The sequence below is a fragment of the Protopterus annectens genome, chromosome 16.part0, assembly GCF_019279795.1.
Source record: "Protopterus annectens isolate FY-2018-M chromosome 16.part0, PAN1.0, whole genome shotgun sequence".
NCBI lineage: Eukaryota > Metazoa > Chordata > Ceratodontiformes > Protopteridae > Protopterus > Protopterus annectens.
Window position 1 is genome coordinate 619,670,270 of NC_056750.1, and position 12,506 is coordinate 619,682,775.

At 37.9% G+C, this 12,506-nt stretch overlaps 2 protein-coding genes across 12 annotated transcripts in view; one reads left to right on the forward strand and one right to left on the reverse strand.

Annotated features, from left to right (window-relative positions):
- CIZ1 (CDKN1A interacting zinc finger protein 1) overlaps window positions 1-12,506 on the reverse strand; it is a 2,016,138-nt gene that overhangs the window by 1,883,690 nt on the left and 119,942 nt on the right. The gene's annotated exons all lie outside the window — the stretch shown is intronic.
- The window catches only part of DNM1 (dynamin 1), a 1,092,771-nt gene that overhangs the window by 716,806 nt on the left and 363,459 nt on the right, over window positions 1-12,506 (forward strand). For all 11 annotated transcript variants that reach the window (XM_044058867.1, XM_044058862.1, XM_044058871.1 and 8 more), the window contains exon 13: window positions 3,841-3,892. In XM_044058867.1, the coding sequence (XP_043914802.1) occupies window positions 3,841-3,892 (52 nt within the window). The remainder of the gene's footprint in view (window positions 1-3,840; window positions 3,893-12,506) is intronic.

Genomic DNA, 12,506 nt, shown 5'->3' on the forward strand with positions numbered 1-12,506 from the left:
TGTCTGTGTACATGAGGCAGTTGTAACATTGCCTCAAGATTCCCAGATTCACCAGCTGGACCGGAGAGGAGATTGACAAATGACCTTTGGACATGCTAGAATAGTATTGGGAATTCCTTTATAATTGAAAAAAAGGGCCATTTGGGGAACAGAATACTCAAGGGGAGTTTGTGAGGGTGTAGTGCTTTTAATTTTTTAGTGCTGACTTATATAATTGCTTTAGTGAGCAAGTGCCAGGCTTTAGAGTGGGAATAGGGTGTTTATTATGAGAACTAGATCAGTTCTAAGGGAAAAAGTGAAGAGCAGACTTTGTGGAGCCGAGAATGGTTTAAACCCAATTAAGCGGCGCTGCCAGATGCTGCTCTATGTGCAAATCCACGCTAAAGCGGGTTTTATACAGGGGGACTTGAAAGAGCTAGAAATTGGCCCAAAATGGCCAATAGACTACCAGATTCTTGTGCTGGGAACACTCCTCCAGGGATAGATAGGCTGCTCCAAGCTCCCCACTGCCACTGGTGAACAAAGAAGCCTCCCTTTATCCAAGAAAGGAAATGGCCAACATCGGAACTTTCCAAAAGTCCAGAATACAGCAAAGCCTGTATTTGGACTACTCTAGGTCAGGAAAGACGGGAAACAAGGCTATTTTTTTTTTCTTTTCTTTTTTGCAACAAACAGCAGAGAAATGCAATAAATATGTAACACAGGCTAGCGCACTTGAGTGTGTAGCCTCAACAGGTAAAAGCAACAAACAGGACAAACTTTAAAAGTGCAGGTGCAAAAACAACTTTAAACAGTTTAAAACAGTTCAAGAAGCAGAAATACTTGCAGTTTAGCTAGATCGGACAGTCGCCCAGGTAGTAGCAGGAAAACAAACACTTTTATCAGGTTAGCAGTCACTCTTTTAGCCTCTCTGCTGCTAGCACCACTCTGCAGGACCACAAGGAGCTTGGCTGAGTAGTAACAAGTGCAAAAACTGCACCAAAGTGGGTTTTATACAGGGGGACTTGAAAGAGCTAAAAATTGGCCCAAAACAGCCAATAGACTACCAGATTCTTGTGCTGGGAACACTCCTCCAGGGATAGATAGGCTGCTCCAAGCTCCCCACTGCCACTGGTGGACAAAGAAGCCTCCCTTTATCCAAGAAAGGAAATGGGCAACACAGGAACTACCAGATTCTTGTGCTGGGAACACTCCTCCAGGGATAGATAGGCTGCTCTAAGCTCCCCACTGCCACTGGTGAGCAAAGAAGCCTCCCTTTATCCAAAAAAGGAAATGGGCAACACAGGAACTTTCCAAAAGTCCAGAATACAGCAAAGCCTGTATTTGGACTACTCTAGGTCAGGAAAGATGGGAAACAAGGATAATTTTTTTTTCTTTTCTTTTTTGCAACAAACAGTAGAAAAATGCAATAAATATGTAACACAGGCTAGCGCACTTGAGTGTGTAGCCTCAACAGGTAAATGCAACAAACAGGACAAACTTTAAATTACAAGCAAAAGCTGCTAAAGCTGGCTTTAAAGTAGGAGGTTAGAAAGAGATAGGAAATGGCCCAAAATGGCCAATAAGCTACAGGTCACTGGGCTGGAACCACTCCTCAAGAGACAGATAGGTTGCTCAGAGCTCCCCACTCTCACTGGTGAACAAAGAAGCTTCCTCCTATCCAAATAAGGATATGAGCAACACAGGAACTATAACACAGCCCAGAGATCAGCAATACCTGAAGACTGGACTATTCTAGTTCAGTAAAGGTGGGAAACAAGGATTTTTTTTTTTACAAAGTAGCAGAAATTAGGTACAGAAACACAGTAAATGCTTTAATTCAGCTAGCGCACTTGAGTGTGTAGCCTACCAGGTAAACTTAGCAAAAACAAACTTTAAAAGTGCAAAAAACTCAGAAATACAGGCAGGAATACAATAAAACAACTTTGCAGAGCTTATTTAGTTAAAGAAACAGAGAAGTCTATATATACAGAAAAGCAGCTAAAACACACAAACACTTCAGATGCAGTGCAACTAGAGCATTTGAGTTGTAGAAATATTAAGGCAATGAACTAATGACACTAGACTGGCAGGAGTGTCACAGATCAGATTTACAGTAGGGGCGGGCAACTGCAAAGCCACCAAGTATAAGAGCAAGACACCAACTGGGAGGAAGGGTGGTGACAATAGTCTACAGACAGTAGCACTAGAGAAAGCACAAACAGATAAAGATTTGTAAAGATACAGTATGCAGATACAGAATAGTAAGGCCTTGTTAAGGTTAATTCTAGTGGCTGTCACAAAACACAATTACTAGAAAATGGAAATCAAAGTCTATATTAACTGTATTAATACTGTAACAGTGATAAAGAACTAGAAATAGGAATTGTAAGAAAAATACATGCAGAATAATGTTCAGGGGAAGTGAGGTTTAAGGGAATGCAGAAACTGAGCAATTTATGTATTGTTGGACTGAGGATAGTTATAAAAAACAACATGTGATGTATAATGTATGCAACTGGAAACATTTTAATACGGTTTGTTTTCTTTTATATTCATGCATGTTTGCCTGTGTCTTCAGTGATATTTTAATAAAGGTGTTAAAAATCATGACTCCTTCTCATCTATTAAAACACGACTAAAAAAATGTCACCTTCTTCTAAATCAAAACAAAAAGTTGCTCTTTACCCCAAAACGTTTCCCAGACCAAAAACAATCTTTCAAAATATTCCCTGAAAAATAACACCAGAATAGAAATAGTACATCCATGAAAGCCACTGGTAGGCACAATAGAGGCAAACCTGAATTCTGATCTGCACATTCTCCAAGCGGTTAAAAACACCATAAACTTGGTTTATTTATAGCGGTTAACACTATCTCCCTGGCAGAACTAGAAAACGCCCCTATCCTGACCAACTAGATAGATATTACAACAAAATGGTTAGATATACCCACAGTCTACATAAAAAGTCAACACTGCATAGCCTTATAACAACTATATTAGCTAGAACTCCCACAATATCTTACCTGCTCACAACTACTTATTGCCTGTAACCAAATACATAAACAAGAAAAGTGTCCAACACTACAACATACTATAAAATATCCCCCAGCCAGGGAGCTATGTTCTCAAAATAAATCACCTTTACATACCACCATATCTAATAATACTGCTGGTTACTCACTGTTCTCCTGCCCTGTCCCCAAATGTTGGAATTCCCTATTACTATACTTAAAGCAAGTGTAAAAACTAAAACTCTTCAAAAGTCACCTTAAGCAATATCTAAATAACTCCAAATAGCACCAAAAAATTTTATTTGCTACTTACCGCGTCCTAATGCTACTATATTCAATTTAATTTTATGCCGCCAAACCTTTGCTGTGTTTCAAAATGTCTGTCTTGTATCATTTCTCACTCTTGGAATTTTTCCGAAGTACAAATCAATTGCTATGCCTCTCTCTCATTTAGCCATATACAACACTCCACAGTATTTTCTCTTTCCAGCCGATCTTGATGTTTAGTATCAAATCAAAGTACCCAGTTTTATTACTCACAAATATCTACTACTGTATTGTAATGTAATTTCTTTTTATCCAATATATGTCAGTGTAGGTTCAGTATAATATTGCAGGATTTGAATTACATTCACATATTTTATTGAATGTTTTTTTTAATCCTGTGTATCTATACTACAGTTGTTATCGTGTGTATAATCTATTCTTTATATTTAATGTATAGTACTGCATAATGTTTGTGTGAGGTATTCTCCCTGCTCCAGCACTGAAAAGTTTTTTTTTTGCTCAGTCAGACTTTCCTGATCAACAGATGAAAATAAATAATTAACATCTTTCTTCCCACAGTGCACAGCAGCGAAGCAGCCAAATGAGCAAGAAGAAGGCCTCAGGTAATCAGGTGAGTGAGAAGGTGTTATAAAGGATCTTTATTAATATATCCCTTAAAGAGAAGTTACCAACATAATAAATGAAGCAGCAGCTATGTATAGACATAGAAGGCATCTCTGTAAGTTAACTATATGATTAGGAACTGCAAGAAAACCTGCAAGCACCCATGAACTAGTTAAATTATTACCATATCAGTTTTGCCAGTCAAATTCTGTTTTAGAAAATATAAGGCAATTGATATCATATATTACTTAGTTCCTGATAATAAGTTAATCAGCAAATACATTTTTACTATGATGTTAACCTGCAAGCACCCATGAACTAGTTAAATTATTACCATATCAGTTTTGCCAATCAAATTCTGTTTTAGAAAATATAAGGCAATTGATATCATATATTACTTAGTTCCTGATAATAAGTTAATCAGCAAATACATTTTTACTATGATGTTATGGTGTAGTACATGGATTTAGCAGTCAGTAGGTAGATGATTTGAAAATGGGTAAACTAATTGCATGTGTTACAGATAGGGCATGTCTGCAAACGAACGTGACTAAACTGACCATTTGGGTACACAAGGATAATATGCTGATTAATACATCAAAAACAAGGATATCAGTTTTGGGAGACATAGATTAAAAGCTGAATATTTAATAGTTATTGAAACTGTAGATTCATTTAAGGATTTAAATCATTTAAGGATCTAGGTATATGGGTAGATCCAGCTTTGACTTTTCCTAATCATACTAACCAACTGGTTAATGATAGTTGTAGAACTATAGGTTGTATAAAAGATATGTAATGTCTAGGAAATGAGAAAAGATGAAATCATTGTTGCTTACATTAGACCCAAACCTGAGTATGGAATAATAATATAGAAACCTTATAAGAAAACAAGCATGAGTAAATTGGAAAGAGTACAGCAGAAATATACCACAGATATACATGAATGTGAAAATTTAAGTTATTATGAAATACTAAATATATGCCATGGTGGTGCAGCGGTAGCATTTTTGCCTCACAGCCAGAGGTTCTCCTGTTTGATTCTCGGCTGGAGTGCCTTCTGTGTGGAGTTTGCATGTCCTCCCCGCGGTCGAGTGGTGTTCGAAAGACATGCATGTATGGGCGTGCCTTCACTGAAGGTTGGGCATCGGGCTGGCAACTCGGCACCATAAAAAAATCTACTGCCAATCATTAGTGGACCGGAGTTCCACTGTGGCGACCCCTAACCGGGAAAAGCCAAAAAGACAAACAAACAAACATGAACTACTAAAATATCTGAACTTGCACAGTGACTCACATAGAAGCTTAAGAAAAAACCTTATTCAGGTATATAGGGCATATAGAAACAACTTCCTCCGAGAATGTTTGGGGTTATCAAAAAGTAGTACAGAATCATTAAACAACCCATGTAGAAGATTGTGCAGGCATGAGAAGGGTACTGTTTGGTTCAGTGAGAGATTAGCTGATGTCTGGAACAAATTACATTAAAGCAAGCACTAGTTAAGATATTTTTTTAAAAACAACCTGGACACTTATTATGGGAATAATTGTTTTGGTATACTAGCAGGCTAGAAGGGTACTATTGCCCGTGCATGAAATATCTGTATTTATGTATGAATGCAGGCAATAAGAACAGTTTAGTGGAAATTCCTAACATGCTTTGTTTGACCCAATTTACTTAGTACTACTTAATTTTAACTTGCTGGTTTAGTTAGCTTTATGTTATTCAACCTGGAGCTCATTCATTAATCCAGCAGCAAGAAACTGGATTAATTCGTTATTGAAATACTTATGCTGTTCATACGTTAAAATTTGATTTTACTGTTTTCTGTGTGATGTTATTGTTTTGTATTCTCTTAATTATTAGAACATTAGTATAACTATGCATGCTTAAATGATTACATTACTTTTTAATGTTTACCTTGTAGAGAATGAATAACTATGTTTTTGCACCCGAGAAATGTCTGAAATAGGTCTGCTTGATTAGCACATTACCCCAGCTCAAAAAATCTAAATAAATAAATTTCAATCCCTCTAGTAGAGCACAGACCAGATAAGAACACCTCTGATCTGTAAATGACAGACTTTAGAATTGCAGATAGCACTTCAGACCGGAATGTCGCCACTCTTTTGTAGCAGGGGATAACAAGATCTCTCTTTCTACTGGTAATGCTTCTCTTTTTTCAGTCTCAGACTCTTCCCAATTTTACTTATTACGCCATGAGAATGATTTCACACCTGTAATTCATCTGACAGGTAAAAAAGCATTGAAGAAGTTAGTGTGAAATGCTGGAAGAGGCCAGTCTGAACTGCATAATAAGATGTGGTACTAGTAGAAAAAGGGGATGCACTAGTCTATGGCTATAAACTAGACCTCATCTCAAGTATTCCTCTGAACTTGGGAGGCCTCATCTCCAAAAAGATGTAAGCAGGATTAAGGTTTTCTGACTCAGACTGATGCAAAGTCTGTAGCACAAGCTATATGAGAAGAGATTAGTGGAACTCAATTTGTAATCCTTTAAGAAAGGAAGATGAGGCAAGACATATTAATTTTTTTTCAAGAACAAGGACAGAATTTGAAACCTAGAAGAAGGATGAATGAAGGGGACATGATTAGTGCTTTCTTGTGTCTTTTCTCCTTATCATGCCATCCATCATCTTGCCCCATAATCTCAGTGACTTCTGTCATTAGGAAGGGCCATCACCCAGGCAGCTGTCAGGGTTCTCTCTAAGGCCATATACCCCTGGTTCTCCTGTTGCAGCTAGAATGGGTGGAAGTCCCCACCCAACCAACATGGGCAACTCCATCCATGCCCATTGCTTCTTACAGCACCTGAATGCATTGCCTGATGGGTGTTCATTCCTGCCCTTGCACTGCTCATGCTATGACACTCATCGTCTAAAGGGTGTCAGCCTTGCAGCAGATTGTGCTGCAAGTCCTTCCCCGGATTTCTAAGCTGGTGTCATCTTTTCATGTATTTTATTCATTTTATTTGACATTTCGTAACCAGGAATGTCTGACTGGGCCGAGATTGCCTGTTTTTACCAGATGCCTGGGGAGAAAAGCTCCACAAATAGAAACATCAACAACATACAAAGGTATAACTGAGGATAAGTTGACATTTCAGAGAAAAGTTCATAAATTGGTACAGTATATTACAACGATGATAACAACTTTGTATTGAAGTAACAAGTGGAGATAGTTGTAAAATAAAGGTAGTAGTTGAGAGAAAAGAGTGTAAGGGTGAAAGAGAAGTTTTGGAGTGGTTGCGGTATAGGTTGAGGTGTAGTTAGAGGTAACAATAGACTAGGCAGGAGAAGAACATGAGCAAATCCAGGATTTGGGAAGATGTCCTTTAAGGATGGTCTTGAAGGTCTGGTAATGAGAAACTTGATTGACAGATACTGGCAGGCTCCTCCAGGTCTTGGCTACACTGTAAGAGTAGAGGAAGAGTCCATTTGAACTTAGTAGTTTGTAAGCAGATAAAAGGTGATTGGGAGAAGAACATAGTTCGTGCTGAGGAGTGTGGTATTGTAATGGGTCTGAGCTGGCTGGGGAGACTAAGGGCTTGTAAAGTATTTTGTGAGCTAGTAGTAGTTGATTCATGGTAAGTCGGTGTGGAAATTCCAAGCCAGCTTAGTTTTTTATTAGATAGGCAGTGGTGTGACTTGTAAGGTTGTCCTGTACCAACTTTTGTGATTTTGCTATAACAGTGACTTAATTTGTTTTTAAGGGAGGAATTTAGGTTAGTTATAATAGGGGAGGCATAGAGAAGGGAAGACAGGAGGTAAGCTGTGGCAAGTTTAACTTTACAAGGGTTAGTTAGGAATTATTTAGCCCTGTATAACATGCCTAGTTTTTGGTGGGTTAGTCTGATGGTGCTGTTTATGAGCAGATCAAATTTGAAGTTGTCATCTATTGTGACATGTAATAGTTTATAATGAGGAAACCTTCAATGTTTGTATTATTTAATGATGTTATTTTAAAGTTTAGTTTGTCTAGAGAATGCTGTTTGGGAAAGAATAATAGGAGTTTTGTCTTCTTGAGATATAATAAGAGCTGGTTGTTGGTAAGCCAGTTCTCGATGGAGTTAAAGACATCTTGTGTTTAGGTTTATAGTTGAGTAGGGTTATTGGAGGTGCAGATTAGAGCTGAGTTCGCAGCATATTCTATAAGAGTAGCTTGTTTGGATGCAGATGAAAGACTGTTAATGAATATGTTAAAGAGGAGAGGACCTAGGATTGAGCCCTGTGGAACTCCAATGCTGGCAGGTATATAAGGGGATTGAGTGGAGTTCCATTTAACAGACTGGTGACTACTGGATAAATAGCTGGAGAATCATAATAAGGTGTTGTCAGTAGAGCCGAGGAGAGAACATTGTGATAAGAGTTTGGGATGAGAAACATTTGGGATGAGAAACAATATCAAAAACATTAGAGAGATCAAGGAAAAGGGTTGAGACAAAATTAACCATGTCTCTGGCTTTACTGTCTCTATCAGTGAAGGTTAGGAGAGCTGTAGTGGTACTATGTGCTGGATGGAGCCCATGCTGAGAAGGAAAGATAAATTTATTTTCATTCAAGTGATTAAGGAGTTGTTTGCCAATGCATTTTTTGAGAATTTTGGATAGTGGTGACAGTATAGCAATAGGTATGTAGTTAGATAGTTCAGTTGAGCTCCCACCCTTGTGAAGTGGAATAATAAAGACCTTTTTCCAAAGAGCAAGGACATAAGCTTCATTGATTGAGCTATTGATGGGTATAGAGGTGGAGCAGGCTATAGAGCCAGCAGCAATTTTTAGAAATTTGTTGGGAGATTATCAGAGGAAGAATAGCAGGGTTTGAGATTACTAAGGAGGTTTTTAATGAGTGATGTAGGAACAGGTATGAGAGAGAAAGGAGACTGAGAGGGGGATATGGGAGATAGGGGGCAGTATTAATAGAAAATAAGTTGTTTGTTATGGTTGCAATGTTTTCTATGAAATATGCATTAAATCTGGAGGCAATGTTAGTGTCGGTGCTGCTGGTAGAAGCTTGTGGTACAGAGTTTGTACCAGCATGGAGTATGTTTTGATAGCCTGCCAGAATATTTTAAGATTGGCTATGTTGAGGGCCTGAATAATATTTTTTTATATTTTATTACATTTTTTGGTGAGGTTTTGCAGTTCTCTATAGTGTAATAATTTAGTAGGGGATTTATTTTTCATGTAAGTTTTCCAGGCCTTATCTCTGCTGCACATAATGGATTTTTTTGTGTGATAAGAGCCAATGAGAGATATTCGATTCAGTTATTTTTCTTCTAGGAGGGGCTAGGCTGTTTAATATGTTCAGAAACATTGTGTTGAAATTATCTATTGCTTCATCAAGAGGTAAGTATTTAAGTAAAGAGCATTTTATAGAGCTAAAAATATTGGTGAAGATAAGTGGATTGAAGTTAGTTAGGTCACAAATAATTTTATAAGTGTGTTGTTTGTTAGGTTGAGAGGTAAGTCTGGTGATGGGGGGGTGACCACTAAGAGCATCAGGGAGTACTGCTGATTATATAGGATTGTTTCAGTGGGATACCAAAATCCAATCTAAGGCTGAGCCAAAGAGGTTGGATTTGTTGGTTAAGCGGCGTGATGTATTACCTGAGGAAAGCCAAAGAGGTTGATACTATAGCTAGGGAAATGTGTGGAGAGTTTCAGCCAATCAATACTCACATCATCTAGGATTATAGTTTTGTAAGAAAAATTAGATAAAACCCAAGATAATATAATTTCTAGAGTAGAGAAATTGTTGTTCAGTGGGATATAGTGAGCAGATATAGTAAGGTTTTTGTGGTTGTTTAGCTTAAAGTTAGAGATGAGTAGTTTAGCATTACTGAAATTAGGATTGGGATGACTGTAAGGGGGTAAGAAAGTGATGAGTAGGGTAAATTATGGCAACTCCCCAAGCTTTTTTATTTTGATGGTTTGTTCTCAGCATGTTAAATCCTGTGGGAAGTACTTCAGCAACTTTGATGTCAGGTTTGAGCTAACTTTCAGAGATTACAAGTATGTCAGGAGAATGCAAGGTTATCCAGCCATAGAGCTCAGTGTTTTTATTGTGCATGCTATGTACATTTATAGAGAAGAATTTGAGTTTGTTGAGTTTTGATGTTTTATGACTAGAAGAAAGAGAGGAAGGGTTATTTGGGCCTGGATTAGAGTAGATGTTCCCACACAGTAATAGCAGATTTTTGAACAGCTGAAAGATACTAATTTTGGTTCTGGGCTTATAGGAGACAAGTTTGGAAACAGTGAGGTGAGTATACCAGTAAAAAACAGTGATTTGTAATGCAAAGATACCTTAGAAATATTGAGAATATGTGGAATAAAGAGGGATTAGGAAAAAAAATAAGAAGTGGTGGGGGTAAGACTGTTATTGTTTATTTACAATATCAGCTTGGCTTAGGTGCTTATTTGAATAAAAATATGTAGGTAAAGGCTTTCTGGGGGAAAAGAAATAAAAGACAGCTTCAGAAAAACTAAGTTACCTTTTATGCAGGGCTAAACTAACAGGTCTCCATTATGTAGTGGGAGTATGCTTGCTCGACTACAGAGTGTGTGTGGTATTTTGGAATACAGTCACTAGGTTGATATATAAACAGTGATTCTAGTGAAGGATGCAGGCAATATCAGTGTTGCAAGATACAGCTAGAGCAGTCACTTACAACCTCTCTTAGGACGTTTGCTGGTAGAAAACTCAGTTTACAGTTGGGAACTGTCCGGCCGTGTCTGTTCAGCACAGATGCAAGAGATGTTACAGAGGCTCTTCGCACAAGTAGGACACCAAGATGGGTCTCCTAGCCAGGGCATATTGCTAAAAGAGGACAAGGAAAAGTAAACATTAGGGAGAGAGAAATAGTTTTGCATCATATTTGGGGGAATGAAAAAGGTAGATTGGTACGAATTAAGTAGGTCACTAAGTAGCAGCTAGGAATAGTCAAGATGCCAGGGATGTTACTGATGCTCATCATGCAAGTAAAACACTAAGGTGAGTCTTCTAGCCAGGGCAGATTGTTGTTGAGTGAGCATACCCTCTAAGACATAATGGTGGTGGGGGGGACTCCTACGCAGATAACAGCTAACCCATTTCCCCAGCTGGCTGTTTTAGCACACAAGTCACTAGTCAAACCCAGGTCATTTGGGACACAGGATAGAATTTTATTTTTCTGCTGTACAGAGCTAGTATGCGTAAATATTTATAAGTGATGGCTTTCTATGGACATAGAAAAACTTTTAACAGAAGATGCCTGATTCAGCAATGGCCTTATAATTCATAGTAAAATGAGGAGAAAACACTATTTTGCAACGTTTATAGAAGTGGAAACTGAATACCAGTTAAATTATATGGGCAGTTTAACTATAATATACAGAAAAAAGATTGACTAGGTGAGACTAGTTGAGACCATCCAGTCTTTATTTACTGTGACATTCTGTGATTGTACCCATGGCGCATGGGTATACTTATACAACTCCCCTCCAATAATAGCACTGCCTTATTCTCTTATATAATTTGTGTGTGTGTGTGTGTGTGTGTGTGTGTGTGTGTGTGTGTCTGTGATTTAACATGCAACGTGTATATGAAAATGCTTATACCAGAGCCATTTAGTAAGACAAATAGCAGCATATCACTTTGGATGCATTGCTTGACTTGTCCTTTTTTCATTTAATTTATGTTTTTGGAGGTGAGAGGCTTAGAGACCGTAATCTAGGCATAGTGATGCACCCTCAGAAATTATTTGGCACCATGTTTATGTGGTGCATACCTAGTTACACTCATCGCTATGGTTACAGTGATACAGAGCTTCTCTGCTAAACCATAAGAACTCTTACAGTGAATTAGAGGCCTTGCTCAGACCAAAGGACGTCATTCTGGAGTCAACATGACATGTTAGAATGTCTGTCTCTGTAAAGGAGGGAAAATTCAGTGAGATACTACAAAAAAAATCATGGTTTACATCTGTCATAATAAGTTGGGCTTCTTCTTGTTTTGATTACCTCTTTTTCTGCATCCACCACTTAACCATGGACTGCCTAAGGCTGTAGGCATGACCCCTGACTCTATTGAAAGCAGTGAAGGGGAAAAAGTGATACTTTGTGTAAAAATTTTAAAGGCAAAACGAAAAGTATATATAGTCCCCTAAACAAGACATATTCTTGTCAGCCATGGGTGAATTTAAAAAAGTCTCTCTATTAAAGAAAAATGTACCTAATTCAAGTGTTCTGATATGACATTTGTATGTTAATATTAGCTAATTTGGTTCATTAATATGTGTATCAATTATGAAGCTGAAGATATAAAAAAGGACAGAACTACTACCATCTTACAAGTCATATTCTGTTGAGGACAGGCAGCCTTCAGCACTACAGTACTTCTGCGTGGTAACATAAATATCAGGAAGCAAAGGCCGAAACATACTGTTTGCATATAAAGTATAGCAATATAATTGGATAAATATCTGCACTGCAACAACTTTTCCTTTTTATCTGCAAAAGGTCAAGACAAGAAAAGTGAAAATTCTAAATCAACTGAGCTTGGCTCTTATCAGATTAGCCCATCTTTGGAGCTCAGAACAGCCAGTGTCCATGTTTCCT